At 44.7% G+C, this 19231-nt stretch overlaps 1 protein-coding gene across 2 annotated transcripts in view; it reads left to right on the top strand.

The window, feature by feature from the left end:
• pop1 (POP1 homolog, ribonuclease P/MRP subunit) overlaps positions 1-18890 on the top strand; it is a 76191-nt gene extending 57301 nt beyond the window's left edge. For both annotated transcript variants that reach the window (XM_072468465.1, XM_072468464.1), the window contains exons 13-16: positions 3130-3321; positions 7294-7448; positions 9010-9378; positions 17574-18890. In XM_072468465.1, coding sequence (XP_072324566.1) covers positions 3130-3321; positions 7294-7448; positions 9010-9378; positions 17574-18228 — 1371 coding nt within the window. In that variant the 3' untranslated portion in view covers positions 18229-18890. The remainder of the gene's footprint in view (positions 1-3129; positions 3322-7293; positions 7449-9009; positions 9379-17573) is intronic.
• The last annotated feature ends 341 nt before the right edge of the window (positions 18891-19231 follow it).

Here is a 19231-nt window from a genome sequence, read left to right as displayed (position 1 = left end):
CACTCAGCATCCACATGTTGCTACCCAATGATCAGGAGGTCCTATCTTTTTCCATTTCCAGGAATGTTGAGGTCAATTGTAGCCCTGTCTTAGGCTCCTCGGAAGTTAAACCTTTTCTTAAACCACCGAAGTTCTGGAAACATTAATACTGATTAACACAGCTATGTTTGTATTAGTAATTAATGGACACTTTGTAATGCAGAGTGAGGCCAGCAGCGTGGGTTCAATTCCTGTACTGGCTGAGGTTATCCATGAAGGCTCTGCTTTCTCAACCTTTCCCCTCGCCTGAGGTGTGGTGACCCTCAGGTTAAATCACCACCAGTCAGTTCTCCCCTTTGAAGGGGAAAGCAGCCTATCTATGGTCATCTGGGACTATGGTGACTTTACTAATTAATGGGCACTGCAATGGTTAGCACTCCTTACCTCCTAGATTCTTCGAACTACATTGTTTTGTCCCTTTAACTCCTCCTCCGGCTCTGGGTCACTGTCCGTGTGGAGTTTGCACATTCGCCCCGTGTTTGCGTGGGTTTCGTCCCCACAACCCAAAGATGTGCAGGGTAGGTGGATTGGCCACGCTAAATTGCCCCTTAATTGGAAAAAAAATGAATTGGGCACTCTAAATTTATTTTTAGAAAACCCATCCTCCCAGCTATTCTATACGTTACAGTTTATAGGGAGTAATTTGTGTTTGCAGTTTCTTTTCTCAGTGGAAATTTCTGGTATTGCATCTGCTTTCCAAGGACAGACTTGATGGGCCGAATGGCCTCCGTCTGCACTATAAATTCTTTGATTCTATGATGTGACTTAATGCAGCACAGCTTCCCATATACAGCAAGAAACCGCTATCTTAATGGTGACTTAATTAATCAGAGAATCATAGAATCCCTAGTGTAGAAGGAGGCCATTCAGCCCATTGAGTCTGCACCGACCCTGTGAAAGAGAACCCTACCTCAGCCCAATCCCTGTAACCCCACCTAACCTTTTGGGCACTTGGGGGCAATTTAGCATGGCCAATCCAACTAACCTGCACGTCGTTGGACTTTGGGAGGAAACCGGAGCACCCGGAGGAAACCAACGCAGACACTGGTAGAATGCGCAAACTCTACACACCCAGTTACCTGAGGTTGGAATCGAACCCGGGTCCCTGGCGCAGCGAGACAGCAGTGCTAACCACTGCTAATGTAAATGAGGTGACCATAACAAAATGTAACAATTCTTAATTGCAACTTTTGTATAATATACACTTGAACCATGTCCAGTATTGATTTTATCAATTCCAATGGATATATATTGATGCATCTAAAGGTTAAACGTTTAGGTCCCAATGGAGACAGGCACAGAAGTGGGTGGGTGTGGAATTTCATGCCGCTGGTTTCTCCGCTCAATCCAGTTGGAATTTTCCAGTAGCCTCCATGTTCCCAGTGACGTGCATGTAGACAGTAGTCCACAAACGTTTAGAGGATTTCCCTTCCTGCCTGCCTTAGTGGCCCAGCTGTGTGATTTTTGTTTACTTGCGATTTGAAATCTTGGGGGCCCCCTCGCTCACCTATCTGCCATGGCATCTTGCTGCTGCTCTTATCATAGAATTTACAGTGCAGAAGGAGGCCATTCGGCCCACCGAGTCTGCACCGGCTCTTGGAAAGAGCACCCTACCCAAGGTCAACACCTTCACCCTATCCCATACCCCAATAACCCCACCCAACACTAAGGGCAATTTTGGACGCTAAGGGCAATTTAGCATGGCCAATCCACCTAACCTGCACACCTTTGGACTGAGGGAGGAAACCGGAGCACCCGGAGGAAACCCACGCGCACACGGGGAGGATGTGCTGACACCGCACAGACAGTGACCCAAGCCAGAATCGAACCTGGGACCCATGGAGCTGTGAAGCAATTGTGCTAACCACAATGCTACCGTGCTGCCCACTTCTGGGATAAGAAGGGGAATGGGCTTCTTCTATTAACCCTCCAATGTTCAGAGCCCTCCTGCCATCTTTCATTGGATGATGTGTCTGACCTTTGGCTATTAACTTTCTTTGGAAAGATAATGGGTAAGTAACTGTCCCCCACATATTTGAGTCAGGGCTCTGAAGCTAGCAGGGGAACTCCTGTTGACTGGATCTGATTTGAGTCACAAGTTATAGTTACTGAAATAATGGGTTTTATAAACATATCCTCTTTGGTTCTATTGCTGTTGTTTAGTATGTTTTTAATATCGTTACATTCATAATGTATATTTTTCTGGATTGTCCATTGATGTGACATACGATATGAAGTTTGAAACCAGTTTCTCTTCAATCTCTGACATATTTTCTTAGTTACAGTGCACACAAAAGGCCAGCACAATGTATCGAGTCTATTCTCAATCAGCAGCATTTTATCATGTAATCCATTTAGCAGCAACAATTTTCTTCTTATCCTACCAATTGTATTTGCTGAGTGAATTGAAACTATTCTGCACCCTGGAGCATATATCCTACATCATTCATGCAAATGTGATTCATGCCAGCCCCAAATGAACAACGCTGACAAAGGGAACACAGTGAAGTCTCCTAACCTTTCCCCTTTACACAGCTGGTCAGCCAGTACCTGTATTCCCAGTTATTTCTGTTCTGGTTTAATTGGGAAATAGTTCCACATTCAGACCTGATTACTGGACTGTTTGCTGCTAACAGCCTGTCTAAAATACACATTTTTAATGCCAGGACCCCTCGGGGCATATACCCAAAATATGGAGAGTACTTGCTACATTAATGTTGTATTTAATGAGGTCTATATCTGTCTGATTAGTCAAATTCTTTTCCTACACAGAACAGTTAGGGCAGAGACTGCTCCACCTTTTCTGCGAAGGAGCGATTAAATAATTGAAGCTGAGTGAGATATGACGAGAGAGTGGGCCAATGGGATTAGTTTTGGAGCACTCTAACAAAGAGTTGGTAAAGAAATGTCACACTGAATAGATTCCTTCTCCATTGTAAAAGAAATCTGCAATGAACTTTAAATGTCCAATTGGCCAAACTAGTAAACTAGTTTTTGTTATTTTAAGAACACAAAATGAACAAGTAAAGTGGCATCGACATATTTCTACCTGCAAGTTATAAAGATTGTGTTATTTTTATTGTATTCCAGGAACTGAATGGCATGAGAAGCAAACTGTTGGTCCCTGGGACTCGCCTGGATCTAGGGCCACAAGAATCCAAGATTCCCATCCTGTTAGTGCAGCAGCCTGGGAAGATGGCTGGACAAGAGCACACAGGTTGGGGGAGTGGCTGGGATATCCTAATCCCAAAAGGCTGGGGAATGGCATTCTGGATCCCGTTGGTATTAATGCATGCAATACTTTTGGGGGGGTCGGTTAACTCAGTTGGCTAGACGGCTGGTTCGTGATACGGAGCGACGTCAACAGCGGGGGTTCAATTCCCATACCCGTACTAGCTGAGGTTCCTCATGAAGGCCCCACCTTCTCAACCTTAGCCCTCGCCCGAGTGCGCTCTTTCTCAAAAAGCCTATGATCCTCTGGGACTATGGCGACATTTACATTTTTAGCACTTAATTTAAAGTCTGAATATTAGGATATCCCTGTTGGTTCTCAGTGATAGACCTGTATTAATTCTGAGTTGGATCACTAAAGTCATTTCCAAATGGTCTAGAATTAAGGAATTCTGTAGCATCGAAAGAGGGCAATCCTCACACTGTGGCTCCCTGTCCAGTGATCATCGTTGCAAATAACATCCCAGAAATAAATGTAAATCAGGAAATGGGAGTGTGGGAGGAACTTGAAATAATTGCAGTCACGCTAGGGAAGTGGTACTGAGCAAGCTGTTGGAGCTGCAGGCTGACAAGTTGCTAGATCTTGATGGACTTCATCCTGGGGTCTTGAAAGAAGTGGCTAGTGAAATAGTTAATATGTTGGGTTTAATTTTCTCAAGTTCTCTAGATTCTGAGGAGCTTCCATTAGATTGAAGTAAGTCCTTTATTCAAAAAGCGAGGAGACAAAGCATAAAACTGCAGGCCAGTTCGGTAAACATCTGTCATAAGAAAAATGTTATAATTGAGACCATGAAATGTGAAATTGTCCTTTTCTGGCAGAAAGAGTAAAAAGGAAGTATATTATCTAAATTGAGAGGATGCAGAGGGATAAGGGGGCCCTCGTGCACGAAGGTGAGGAGAAATTACTTCATCCATAAGTGTGGTGAATTTGTGGAATTTATTGCCGCAGAAAGTAGTTGAGTCCAAAACATTGTGTAATTTCAAGAAAGAGTTTGATAGAGCTCTAGGGGCTAAAGCGACCAAAGTATATGGGGGGGGGTATTGAATTTGATGATATGGCATGATCATAATCAATGGCGTAGCAGGCTCAAAGGGCCGAATAGCCTATTCTTTCTATCTTTGTATGTTTCTGTGCATTTTAGTCTGCCGGTACAGCAAGTAATTAGGAAAACTAACAGAATGTTCTCATTTATTGCGAGGCAAACTGAATACTAAGTTAGCGAGGTTTTGCTTCAATTGTACAGGGCATTGGTGAGACCACATCTGCAGTAATGAGTGCAATATTGGATTCCTTATTGAAGGAAGGATGTAAATACATTGGTAGCAGTTGAGAGAAGGTTTACTAGTCAAATTCCAGGAATGAAATGAAAATCGCTTATTGTCACAAGTAGGCTTCAAATGAAGTTACTGTGAAAATCCCCTAGTCGCCACATTCCGGCGCCTGTTCAGGGAGGCTGTTACGGGAATTGAACCGTGCTGCTGGCCTGCCTTGGTCTGCTTTCAAAGCCAGCGATTTAGCCCTGTGCTAAACAGCCCCAGGTTGTCTCGTCAGGAAAGGTTGGACAGGCTCGGCTTGTATCTGCTGGAGGTTAGAAGAGTAAGAGGCAACTTGATTGCAACATGTAAGCTAGTGAGGGGTCTTGACAGGGTTGATGGGGCGAGGATGTTTCTTCTTGTGGGAATCTAGAACTAGGGGATCATTGTTTAAAATAAGAGGTCACCATTTAGGACAGAGGAGAATTGTTTTTTCCCAGAGGTTGGTGAGTCTTTGGAACTGTTCCTGAAAAGGCAGCGGAAGCAGAGTCTTTGAATATTTTAAAGCAGAGGTAGATAGATTCTTGATACGCAAGGGGCTGAAAGGAATGTGGAGTTGAGGTTACAATCATCAGCCACGATCTTATTAATTGGCGGAGAAGGATCGAGGGGCCGAGTAGCCTATTCCCAGTTCGTATATTCGTTTGTACTTTCTTTTCATCTATATGCATTTTATCTTTTGAAACTGCTGTGGATATTTCTTCCCTTTATTTCTGGGAAGATATTTCACATCCTCGCAACTAAAAATTCCTACGCTCTCACTTCATTCTTTCTCTTGTTTATTGTTCAAATTTAAATTTAATGACAGACTCGCTAAGCAGCGAAAAACAGTTTGTCCCTCATTGCTTTAACCACCTCTATCAGATCACCGCTCAGCCCTCATTCTAACGAATAAAAAGCCCCAGCTCATGTAGTTTCTCCTCGTAAGCAAAAGTCTCTCGTCATGAATCTCTCTGCACCTTTTCATGCGCCTTGATATCTTCATTGTCTATTCTTTAGTTCAAACATTCATTGAAGTAAGACACCTAATTGATAAGTTTAGCATTATCTCTTTACAATGTACTTGAAACTCAATTTATAAAACCCAGGGCCCCTTATGTTTTTATCAGCCTATTTTGTCGCTCATAATGATTTGTCTTGCTAACCCTGGCACCTCTTGTCAGCTCTTTAAGTTTTACTAGGGGCTGGTTTAGCACAGTGGGCTAAACAGCTGGCTTGTAATGCAGAACAAGGCCAGCAGCACGGGTTCAATTCCCGTACCGGCCTCCCCGAACAGGCGCCGGAATGTGGCGACTAGGGGCTTTTCACAGTAACTTCATTGCAGCCCACTTGTGACAATAAACGATTATTATTATTTAGTTGTTTATTTATTATTGTTATTATTTATTCATGTCTTGTACTTTAGTCCCAAAATTTCTCCTTGCACTTCTCTGCATTCAATTTCATCCATCTGCTCAATCTACTAAATTGCCTATGTCCTTCTGAAGTCGTCTACAGTTTTTCCTCAAAGTTAACCTACCACTCTTTGATTTCTTTGTAAATTTTGATATTGCATTTCTTATATACAAGTCCAGATTATTTAGCTGTACAAGGAGAAGACCAACTTCCTGCCATGCTGTCACACTCTTCATACTATATTTTAATCAATTAGCCTCTCATGCAGCACCTTGTTGAATGCCTGTTGAAAATCTACCCTGTTTCTTTCGCAATTCACTGAAAAACGTCCGTAACAAACTTACCTTAAATTTGTGACGCACAACTTGACTTCTACAAATCCCTGCAGGCTGTCCTTAATTAACCAATATAGTTTTAAGTGACTGCTAATTTTATCTCCTAGCATGACCTCCAGAACCTTATGCACAACTGAAGACTGACTAGTCTAATGTTGCCTGATTTTACTGTTTTTGAAAGGTGTTGCTACATTGGCAGCTGCTCCGTGCTCTTGCTCAATTTGCACACTCCAAAAATTTTGAATGTGATTGGAGCCTTTTTCTCTCCGTCAACTGTGGTTCAGTTAGTACCACAAGGTTCAAGATTAAATTACTACTCGATTAAATTACTACTCGAGGGCTTGAACACCAAAATGGAGTTGAGATGTTAAATCAAGGCCTCGTGCTTGGGTGAATGTTTAAAAAATACCCAGTAGCACTTTTTGGAAGAAGAGCAGGGGAATAATTTCTGACAAAATATTTATCCCTCAGTCAACATCACAAACAGATTATCTGGTCACTACCGCACTGCTGTTTGCTGAGTGCAAATTAGCTGCAGCGTTTACAAATCTGAATTGTATGAAGAATCATTGATTGATAACCATGCAGGGATCCCATTTGTAACGGTTATGTCCTCCGTACCGACTGAGGTTATCCATGAAGGCCCCGTCCTGCCTTCTCAACCATGCCTCTCGCCTGAGATGTGGCGGGCCTCCAGTTAAATCATCACCAGTCAGCTCTCCCCTTCAAAAGGGGAGAGCAGCCTATGATCCTTGGGGACAATGGCATCTTTCACTTTCATGTAGCAAATTGCTTAAGAAATTCCTTTTTAATAAACGTGCTTTGTTTTTTTTTGAATTGCCGAAATAATTTCAGATCAGCATCTTGGCTATAGTTCTTGATTTTCGATGGATCAGTAAGTCATAAATGCTTAGAATAGAATATTGTGCATTTTGTTTTTGCCTCGGGGGGGGTTTTGAATCGGTGACCATTTTATCAGATCTACAGGGGGGCTCGAGCAGGAGGTTTGCAAGAAGGAGCCAAGCACACTCAGTACAAGGGGCTTCCACACTTCCCAGATGATTTCCCGGACTGCCCAGCAGGCATGCAGCACAGTGAGGAGACTGAGAAGGAACTGATCGCTAAATATAAGAAGTAAGCAACCAGCCCATTCGCGGAGAGCAATGTAACAATTTGACGTGCCGTTTTTAAAAACAAAAAAGCTGAAACTGCGCAAAAACTCCCATCATAACATTGTGGACCAAATATTTTGGCCCTGCATCTGGGCTGATCGGATGGCTTAGGCAGAGCAAATTCGGGCAAATCATGTATTGAAGAATACACACCTACAATGGAGCCCAGCCATGAATGTATCTCAGCAAACCATTGGCCCCTGTATTTCTATCCTCCCTGTTTGATATTTTTCTACTTTAGCTACACCCAGTCTCTCTAATGCCTTCAGGAACAGGAAAATCTTCTTTGCTTTTGTTTAACATCCATTTTTTTCTAACTGAAGTCCTTGTAATTTGTTTGACCAGCTTTGTGTGGACTGAATCCTAGATTTCAGTACAGCTGCACTCTGTGATTCACTGCTTCAGTTCAGCTTGATTTGATTCTGACAAATTATTTTTCTCTGCTAAATGTTATCTCCTCTGCCTACCTGGCGTTTCTCGAATTGAGACATCTGGATAAACTCTGCACCGTGCTCATTATAATTCAACCCTGAAGCACATTGCAGTGTCTCCAGCTTTTTCAGCCTATTTTGCTTTTCCTGAAGTTTTTATCTGCTCTGTCCATCCTGGTGGCATCAGTACTTCACTGTGAACCATAGAATCCTTACAGTGCAGAAGGAGGCCATTCAGCCCATCGAGTCTGATCCAACCCTCTGAAAGAGCACCGTACCTAGGCCCACTCTTCCGCCCTATCCCAACATCTTTGGGCTGTGGGAGGAAACGGAGGACCCGGAGGAAACCCATGCAGACACGGAGAGAACGTGCAGACTCCACACACAGCGTCAGACCGAGATCGAACCTGGATCCTTGGTACTGAGGCAGCAGTGCTAACCACTGTGCCACAGTGCCGCTGCATCACACGAAACACACTTGTTTAATTAGAATTCAGCAGACATGTCATGAAAATGGCTTTGTTTTATCTTTTAATCGTCAAATTGAAGATGCCTTTTTAATTATTTTCCCCAATGCTTATCTATAATCCCTTTCAACAAAACCATTGACCACATGACCAAATTGACTATCTTGATAGCTCCATAGATCCTTGGCTACAAATTGGTGATTGGTAACACACTGAATTCTCTGCGCTTTAATAACCACTTGGGCCATCTCGTGAAAGAGAGAGTGACTATTTTCTGCTGGTTGATTTTGAGCCTGATCTTTTGATGCACCACTCACATGTGCCTGTTTGCTTGTTTTCTTATTCCATCCCAGATTTGTACTTGCTTCAAAAGTTCAACTTTAAGGAAAGTAATTAATTAATTTAGCAAATATCTAGCCATCACCTAACACAATAGAAGTCGAATTGAACTAAGACATTCATTACAAACTGGCTTATCCATAGCAAAACCATACGGTTATGGTTTATGTCATGGCTTACTCAAGTTGTGTGCGGTAGTTCTTTTTTTCAATCCTCTTGATAATGTCGAAAGATCGTTTATGTTTTATTCACTTTCTACAGATTAAGTTACCAAATTTCTCTACAGGTACCCACCAGCCAAGAGGCCTAACTATATCCATCATGGCACCATGACTCCATTCCGTTGTCCTTGGCAACGACTAGTAGAGGATTGGGAGACCCAGAACCAAGATGGTGGTATCAAACCTACTATGAGTGACCAAGAACAAGGGCTGAGATCTGAACTGCAGGCCTCAAACAGGGAAGCCGTTGGGGTACACGAAAAGGGCGCTTTCGAGGAAATATCGAGTGAAGAGAAACCTCCAAACTTGGAGGAGAAAATGGAGGAAGAATCTGAAAGTATGACTACTCTTGAGCAGAACACAGGATGCAAAAATATCCACAATCCAAGTAATCGAGACTGCTCCTCAAAAAGCGGTCACGTTTCTATTTTGAGGTCAGTATATGGCATGTTTTCTTTTTAAGTTCATCTAAAATCTTATCGGGCAGCACGGTAGTACAAGTGGATAGCACTGTGGCTTCACAGCGCCAGGGTACCAGGTTCGATTCCCGCTGGGTCACTGTCCGTGCGGAGTCTGCACGTTCTCCCCGTGTCTGCGTGGGTTTCCTCCCACAGTCCAAAGACGTGCAGGTTAGGTGGATTGGCCATGCTAAATTGCCCTTCGTGTCCAAAAAGGTTAGGAGGGGTTATTGGGTTACGGGGATAGGGTGGAAGTGAGGGCTTAAAGTGGGTCGGTGCAGACCCGATGGGCCTAATGGCCTCCTGCAGTGTATGTTCTATGTTTTAAAAGTCACCTGATGATTGTGAAAATATTCTTAAAATGATTCTCTGCCTGTATTAGGCAATAGCATGATTCAGTGGTCAAGTAACACACATGCAGGTGAAGTAGCACACTGCAGGCACCACTATTACATAGTTAAGTGCTTTGAATAAACTGCAGTTTATAAATGCTCCTATCCACCTGCAGAATTGGTATTTTCCATTGCTTCAACTAACTGGGAGCTGAGACCATTTCACTAGGGAGACATTCTCACGAAACTTGGTACTTAGTGACCACAAAACTACCTTCCCTTCTCTTCACCTTCAGTTAAAACTAGGCATATAGACAGTAAATTGTCACCTCAGTTCTGTGGTTGGTGCATTTGGAGTCTCAATGTACTTGGAAGAATATAGCATTCATTTCTGCTTACAATAGCACTCTGCCATAAAAGTGTGGGAATCAGGTGCATTGCCAAAAAACCAGAGAAAAATCAGCTGGGCGATGTGTGGTCAAGATGCAGGAAATGGGAGAACATTTTTAAAATCACAAGATAATTATGGATCAGGAAGGCAACCTTTTTCAAACTTTTTTTTCCTGGGACCCACTTCTACCAACTGGTCGACCTTCATGACCCATGCCGGGCAATCTCCACAACACACCACTTTTTGCTTAACTTTAATGCGAGAAGTGAGCCTGCTTGGTCCTCACGATCTCACTCCAATCAGGTTCACAGGAGGAGAGGGCAATGCGCATATCATCTTTGCTGACTTCATCTTTGTGAGGACGGAAAGCCTAATCTTGCACATGTAGATCGTTGTGAAGGGCAATAGCAACAAAATGCTTGTTTTACTCAGCGCTGGATACTTCTCGAAGACGCTACCCCAGAATGCTGACAGCCTCATGGACTTGTGGCATGTTTTTAATGTGCTCACAGGTGAGGCGCAGAAGTTCAGTCTGTTCAATTGTAGTTTCCACTAGTAGGAGAAACAAGAACCCGATGGCACAGCCTCAGACTGAAGGGACGATCCTTTAAAACAGCGATGAAGAGGAATTTCTTCAGCCAGAGGGTGGTGAATCTGTGGAACTCATTGCCGCAGAAGGCTGTGGAAGCCAAGTCACTGAGTGTCTTTAAGACAGCGATAGATAGGTTATTGATTAATAAGGGGATAGAATTTCAGTGCAGAAGGAGGTCATTCGGCCAATCGAGTCTGCACCAGCCCTTGAAAAGAGCGCCCTACTTAAGCCCACACTTCTACCCTATCCCCATAACCCAGCAACCCCACCCAATCTATTTTGGCACTAAGGGCAATTTAGCATGGCCAATCCACCTAACCTGCCATCTTTGGACTGTGGGAGGAAACCAGAGCACCTGGAGGAAACCCACGCAGACACAGGAAGAACGTGCCGACTCCACACAGACAGTGGCTCAAGCCGGGAATCGAACCCAGGACCCTGGAGCTGTGAAGCAACAGTGCTGACCACTGCGCTACCGTACTGTTACATGGGGTTATGGGGAAAATGCAGAAAAATAGGGATGAGAAACATATCAGCCATGATTGAATGGTGGAGCAGATTCGTTGGGCCGAGTGGCCTAATTCTGCTCCTATGTCTTATGGTCTTTTATAAGATGAGCTATTTTTAGCATCCAACTCTTATTTGCCAGTATTTCTCTGCATATAACACACATGTGCTTTGCATTCTGATTTGCATTGGCACAATTAACAAAGCCATACCTCAAGAAATCATCTTTATGCTGCTTTGTTTCCGATTTCAGTTTCTTAGGCTGTTCACCAAAGGCTCTGGAGCTCTGTATACAGCTAACATTAGCACTGCTTTGTCCTGCCATGGACTTTCCTAACAACTCTCTCAAGCAGATTCAGTTGTGAGATCCTAATCTGTTTGTGCCTCATCCCCTCTCTTCCTTATAACAAAACAATCCATCTTTATTTCTTCACAGTCCTGTTGATTTGCTTGCTCGCAGCTAGAAAATGGAGGAATCTCTCATCTGTGATTTCTGACAAAAGCAGGGATATACACTGATGTGCCGGGCGCGTGACCTGTTCCCCACTGCCACTTCTGCCAGGAGGAATGCATCATTCACACTTAAAAGCCGGTAGCGGCTGGCATTCTTAAAAGCCGGTCACAGCCATTGAGTCCTTCGCTCGCAACCGATCAGCCCACGACAGCCGCCAACCAGTTTGAAATGCCCTGTGGAAGACAGTTCCACAATCCATCAGTTCGAAAAAGACCTGAAGTACCCCAAATGCACCATATTTTCAAAATGATTCAAGATTTTAAAAACTATCTTGGGAGTCTATTTCACGTATTCATCGCTCTTTGTTTGAAGGAGAAGGAAAGAAGGGCCATAGAGAATTGGATTTAATCTGGTATCGAGCATCTTCCAAAGGTTTAATTTAAAGGGGCAAGAGATGACCGGAAAGCTCAAAGCCTTGGTTTTCTCCTCTTACTCCTCTTGTGGGAAGCCGAGAACATTTCTAGTGCCTGGACCCAGCATGTGTACAGGAAGTGTCTCCAGCTACAGCTCCTGGAAGCCCAGGTTTTGGAGTGGTGACTGGGGACACTGTGGAGCATCCGCGAGGCACAGAGTGTCGTGGATATACAAGACATTCTGGGGGGGGGAGGATGAGCAGCCAGTGGCCATGGTGCACATCGGTACCAATGACATCGGTTTAAAAAAAAAGGGATGTGATCCTAAAAGCAGAATATGTAAGGAGTTAGGTGGAAAGTTGAGAAGTCGGCCTCAAAGGTAGTGATCTCAGGATTACGACCAGTGCCACTTGTTAGCCAGAGTAGAAATAGCAGGATACATCAGATCAATACGTGGCAGAGATGGTGTGAGGGGAAGGGTTTCAGATTCCTGGGGCATTGGGACAGGTTCTGGGAGAAGCAGGACCAGGACTGATGTCCTCCGAGGGGGGGGGGGGGGCGGGGGGGGTTGTTTGCTGGAGTGGTTGGGGAGGGTTTAAACTAAAATGGCAGGGGGACAGACAAAAACAAAAGACAGAAAGGGAAATAAGAAAAGTGATCGACAGAAACCAAGAGCCAGATTCAAACAGGGCCACTGAAAAATATTGGGAGCGAGACAAGTAATGTTAAAAAGACGAGCTTAAAGACTTTGTGCCTTAACGTGCGGAGCATTCGCAATAAAGCAGATGAACTAATTACACAAATTGGGGGGCGGGGGGGGTGTGGTTGCTAACACAAGCGCCACGTGGAAAAAGGTGTGGGATTCGCCAGGTCCGTGTTTGACGCTCGGGAGGCCGACAAACTGCTGCCGCATATACATACTTCACTCCCCGAGCATACTTATCCCAGCCAACCAGACGGCACTGATTGCGCTGGAGCGCGCCTATCCCACTGATGGTCGGCTGGGGCCAGAGGGCACCTAGTGGGGTGGCTTGGGGGAAACCCATACCACTGGAATGTGACGACGAGGGGACTTTCACAGTAACTTTATTGCAGTGTTGATGTAAGCCTACTTGTGACGAATAAAGATTATTATTAATATTATAAAATGTAAGTCCATTACAGTCAGTCAGAGCATGGGAATGTATAATAGAGGGAAAGAAATGGCTGAGCAACTAAATACATTCTTTGGTTCTGTCTTCACAAATGGGGACACAAATCAGACACCAGAAATGTTGGAGGACGCAGGGTTTAGTGAGAGGGAGGAACTGAAGGTGATCAATATTAGTAGAGAAATGGTGTTGTGGAAATTGTTGTGATTGAAGGCTGATAAATCTCCAGGCTTTGATAACCTACATCCTGGAGTACTTAAGGAAGTGACTCCGGAAATAGTGGATGCATTGGTGGTCATCTTCCAGCATTCTAGAGACTCCGGAACAGCTCCTGAAGGTTGGAGGGTAGCTAGTGTAACGCCACAATTTAAAAAGGGAAGTAGAGAGAAAACGGAATTGTAGACCAGTAAGCCTAAGTAGTGAGGGAAATTCTAGACTTTATTATCAAAGATTTTATAGCAGAGCACTTAGAAAATAATGGCAGGATCGGGCAGAGTCAGCATGGATTCATGATGGGGAAATCATGCTTCACAAATCGAGGATGCAACTAGTAGAGTTGATGAGGGGGAACCAGTGGATGTGGTGTATTTGGACGTTCTTTTGACAAAGTCCTGCAGAAGAGATGAGTTGTAAAATTAAAGCGCATGGGATTAGGGGCAGTGTATTGAGATGGATAGAAAACTGGTTGGCAGACGGGAAACAGAGTAGGAATTAACGGGTCTTTTTCAAATTGGCAGAGGGTGGCTAGTGGAGTACCGCAGAGATCAGTGCTGGAACCCCAGCTATTCACAATATATTAATGATTTAGATGATGGAACAAAATACAATAACTCCAAATATCACCAAGTTGGGTGGGAGGGTGAGCTGTGAGGAGGATGCAGAGATCCTTCAGTGTGATTTGGACAAGTTGAGTGAGTGGGCAAATGAATGGCAGATGCAGCATCATAGAATTCATAGAATTTACAGTGCAGAAAGAGGCTGTACCGGCTCCTGGAAAGAGCACCCTACCCAAGGTCAACACCTCCACCCTATCCCCATAACCCAGTAACCCAACCCAACACTAAGGGCAGTTTTGGACACTAAGGGCAATTTATCATGGTCAATCCACCTAACCTGCACATCTTTGGACTGTGGGAGGAAACCGGAGCATTCGTAGGAAACCCACGCACACACTGGGAGGATGTGCAGACTCCGCACAGACAGTGACCCAAGCCGGAATCGAACCTGGGGCTATGGAGCTGTGAAGCAATTGTGCTAACCACTATGCTACTGTGCTGCCCATAATGTAACTTTTCACAGTAACTTCATTGAAGCCTACTTGTGACAATAAGCTATTATTATTAATTAGGAGAGGGGAATTTGCAACGAGACATGGGGGTTCTCGTACACCAGTCACTGAAGGTAATAATAATCGCTTATTGTCACAAGTAGGCTTCAATGAAGTTACTGTGAAAAGCCCCTAGTCGCCACATTCCGACGCCTGTTCGGGGAGGCCGGTAAGGGAATTGAACCCGTGCTGCTGGCATTGTTCTGCATTGCAAGCCAGCTATTTAACCCACTGTGCTAAACCAGCATGCACCTACAGCAGGTGGTAAAGGCGGCAAATGGTATGGTGGCCTTCATTGTGAGAGGATTAGAGTACAGGAGCCAGGGATGTCTTGCCGCAAATATACAGGGCCTTGGTGAGGCCACACCTGGAATAGTGTGTGCGATTCTGGTCTCCTTATCTGAAGAAGGATGTTCTTGCCCTAGAGAGAGTGCAGTGAAGGTTCACCAGACTGATTCCTGGGATGACGGGACTGACGTATGTGGAGAGATTGAATCGGTTAGGATTGTTTTCGCTGGAGTTCAGACAAATGAGGGAGGATTTCATCGAAACGTATAAAATTCTAACGGGACCAGACAGGATAGATACAAGAAGGATGTTCCCGATGGTGGGTGTGTCCAGACCAGGGGTCACAGTCTGAGGATATGGGATAGACATTTAGAACAGAGATTAGGAGATATTTCTTCACACAGTGAAAAAATGAAATGAAAAATGAAAATCGCTTATTGTCACAAGTAGGCTTCAATGAAGTTACTGTGAAAAGCCCCTAGCCGCCACATTCCGGCGCCTGTTCGGGGAGGCTGGTACGGGAGTGGTGAGCCTGTGGAATTTGTTACCGCACGAAGTAGTTGAGGCCAAAGCATTGTTATGTTTTCAAGAAGCAGTTCAAGATAGCACTTGGGGCAAAGGATATGGGGGAAAGTGGGATTAGGCTATTGAGTTGGATGATGAGCCATGATCATGAATGGCGGATGGGCTCGAAGGGCCGAATGGCCTTCTCTTGCTCCTATTTCTAAATCCCTGATATTGGCCCCAGGCAAGGCTGAGCAATTCTACAACCAATAGACCAGACCAAAGCCGCTGCCACGGCCAAAAGTGAATAGCGGTGGACAATTAACTGAGGAGACTCCGTGATGAGGGAGCCCAGAACATCAGTGCGAAATACCAGGCTGAAGCATTTGCGACCATCTACAGCCACAAATCTCTCTGCCTCCTCCTGAAGTCCCAACCTCTCAAATGTCCGTCTTCAGCCAATTCGATTTACTCCACCCAATATTAGGAACTGCCTCAGTCCTGAAAGTCCCTCATCTTCAAACTATGGCCCTCTAGTTCTGGACTCCTCCACCATTGGGAACATTCTTTCTGAATCTACCTGGGCTAATAGAATTTTATAAGTTTCTATGCGATTTTCCCCCCCCCCCCCCCCCCCCCCCCCCTCACTCTTCTAAACTCTAAACTCCAATGAATATAATCCTATACACATAAACACGGACTGCAAAAGCGGGTCAGAAGTTAGGAATTCTGCTGCATTCATCTTGATGCCTGACTCCCCAAAGCAGCCTCTCCACCATCTGCAAGACTTAGTTGTGATGAATGACATGCCTTGATGAATGCAGATCCAACAACATTCAAGAAACTCAAATCATCCAGGACAAAGGTCGCCGCATTATAGGAAGGATGTGGAAGCATTGGAAAGGGTGCAGAGGAGATTTACCAGAATGTTGCCTGGTATTGAAGGAAGATCTTGTGAGGAAAGGCTGAGGGACTTGAGGCTGTTTTCGTTAGAGAGAAGAAGGTTAAGAGGTGACTTAATTGAGGCATACAAGATGATCAGAGGATTGGATAGGGTGGACAGTGAGAGCCTTTTTCCTCGGATGGTGATGTCTAGCACGAGGGGACATAGCTTTAAATTGAGGGGAGATAGATATAAGACAGATGTCAGAGGTAGGTTCTTTGCTCGGAGAGTAGTAAGGGCGTGGAATGCCCTGCCTGCAATAGTAGTGGACTCGCCAACACTTAGGGCATTCAAATGGTCATTGGATAGACATATGGACAATAAGGGAATAGTGTAGATGGGCTTTAGAGTGGTTTCACAGGTCGGCGCAACATCGAGTGCCGAAGGGCCTGTACTGCGCTGTAATGTTCTAAAGCAGCTCACTTAATTGTTTGGCAGCCCATCCGACCACCTCCAGAACAATCACTTCCTCTACCACTGGTGCAAGTTGGCATCCGTGTGTGTGATCTACAGGATTTACTGCAGAAACTCACCAAGCCGCCTTCCAAACCCATGACCACGGCCAAGCTAGTAGGACAAGGGCAGCAGATGTGTGAAGCTCCCTCTCCAAGCTACACCGCACCCTGACTTGGAATCATATCGCTGTCCCTTCAGTGTCACTGGATCAAAATCTGGAACTCTCTCCCGAACAGCACTGTGCTGTACTTGCAGCACATGCTCTGCAGCCATTTTTAAAAAGCAGCTCACCACCTTCTTAACGGTACTTGGGGGTGAGCAAGAATTGACCTGCCAGTGATGGCCACATCCCTTGAATGGATTAATTAATAAAATTGCCTTTCAGTCGCCAAGGAGAGTGAATTGTTTGCAACATCAGAAAGCGTAGGAATTAGGAAGGAGAATGGAGTGATCAGTTTTAGTGAAGATGGCTTCAAAGAAACAGGCAGTGGATTTGTGGGCAAAATCAGTTTGGGGGCGAGTGGGAGGCGAGATGGAAGAGAAACTAGAGAAGGAAATGGGGTCTGAGCTGGGAGGTTTGTCTTCGGGCAGAGGATTGGGGAAACAACAGCAGAGTTTTAGTGACAAAGAATTCTATCAGCCGCCCACATCTGGGTGTGGAGGGGGGAAGCAGAGCGCAAATAAATGGTCAGTAATGGTGAAAAGTAGCTTTCCAACATAACTGCATTGTATGCTTATACCTTTTATTTCAAACCGTAGTTCAATTGTAATAGGCGACATATTGTTGACATGAATGTTTTTCTGTTGTCCCAGGAATAGAAAGTTGCTGAAGCAAGTATCCGCGTGGTGTCGACCTACATCCAGCAGGGGTCAGCAGACCCGACAATACAGAGGGTCTGCACCGGTACAGATGACAGCAGACACTGTGAAGTCCGTCATCTGCTCCTATCCCCGGTTCCTCGTCTGGGTCAGGCTGTCATTGCTGAAGAAAGGCAGCCCCGTCGCTAATGCCACCATTTGCATTCCTTCCAAAGAGGATCTTCAGCGGTTGGCGTCGGAGCCCAATTGTTCTGGCCCTCAAGAACCAAAGCACAGGGACCCGTTCAAACAGGAGTGCAAAGCCCTGAGGAAGAGCCAGAAGAAAAGGACTTTGCCGCAGGATTCAGAAACTGCAGCTGGAGATTTGGAACGGAAATCAGCTTCCAGCTTTGGAAAGGTTTTAATTCGAGGGTTATGGCCCACTCAGCCACTGAATGTGATGTCCCACTGCTCCAGACTAACAATTGGCTATGTCAGCCAAGGGGATTTCTCACTAACTGTTGGCTGCGGGGAAGCATGGGGATTTGTGAGTTTGTTGGGACTTTTGCGTATGGTGTTGAGCCAGCCAGCTGAGAGACGTGGTCTGGCACTGGTACGGAGCCCAGCTTCCCTGCAGTACCGATTTGCCAAGATCAACATCGAGGTATAAACCCTGACACAAATTTCAGACCGTTCGATTTAAAACAGTACCTCAAAGCATGAATGAAGTTAAATGTTTACATTTCCTTTCAAAGGGCCAGAGTTTATTTTTTAAATAACCGATATAATCCTGTTACAAAAACAAAAGCGCTGGAGGTGCTAAAAACCTGAAACAAAGCAAAGAATGCTGGAAAAACGCAGCAGGTCTGGCAGCAGCTGTGAAGAGGATAATGTTTCTTTGAAACAGTTAATTCTGTTTCTCTCTGCACAGATGCTGTCTGACCTGCTGGGTATTTCCGGCATTGTCTGATCTCACTTTTGTACCTCCTTTTGGACTTGAATTCTAGTGATGATGAATTGAGGAATCTAGAATTGGCTCCATTTCTAAGATATCTACAACTGGTCTGATTTTTTTTTTTTTTTTAAATGCTGCTCCCATTAATGGCGTACCTACAAGACAACCTTCCTGATGAAGACCATTTCCAATAATTACGGCTGTCATAGATGAATTTCAGTGTAACTGCAGCATATAATTAACATTAAAATGGACATTGGCATAATTATAATCATTGTGGAGGATTTCTGAACAGGAAATAATCTGCCCTTTGCTTCAACCTCAAATAGACTTTGTCATGAACAGTTTAAAAAATAAAATTGCTGTGAATGGTCCAATTTGTTTTATGGTTGTGTTCAATTTTTTTCCCCCAGGAGTTCTTCAGGGCAGTGTTCCAGGCCCAACCATTTTCAGTTGCTTCATCAGTTACCTTCCACGACTCATGAGGTCAGAGATAGGGATAAGACCATAATAGAACATAGAACATTACAGCGCAGTACAGGCCCTTCGGCCCTCGATGTTACGCCGACCTGTGAAACCACTCTAAAGCCCATCTACACTATTCCCTTATCGTCCATGTGTCTATCCAATGACCATTTGAATGCCCTTAGTGTTGGCAAGTCCACTACTGTTGCAGGCAGGGCATTCCACGCCCTTACTATCTGAGTAAAGAACCTAC

Source organism: Scyliorhinus torazame, chromosome 11 (assembly GCF_047496885.1).
Source record: "Scyliorhinus torazame isolate Kashiwa2021f chromosome 11, sScyTor2.1, whole genome shotgun sequence".
In the NCBI taxonomy this organism is placed as follows: Eukaryota; Metazoa; Chordata; class Chondrichthyes; order Carcharhiniformes; family Scyliorhinidae; genus Scyliorhinus; species Scyliorhinus torazame.
Note: the sequence above shows the minus strand (reverse complement) of the source record. Positions and strands in the feature narration are given on the sequence as shown.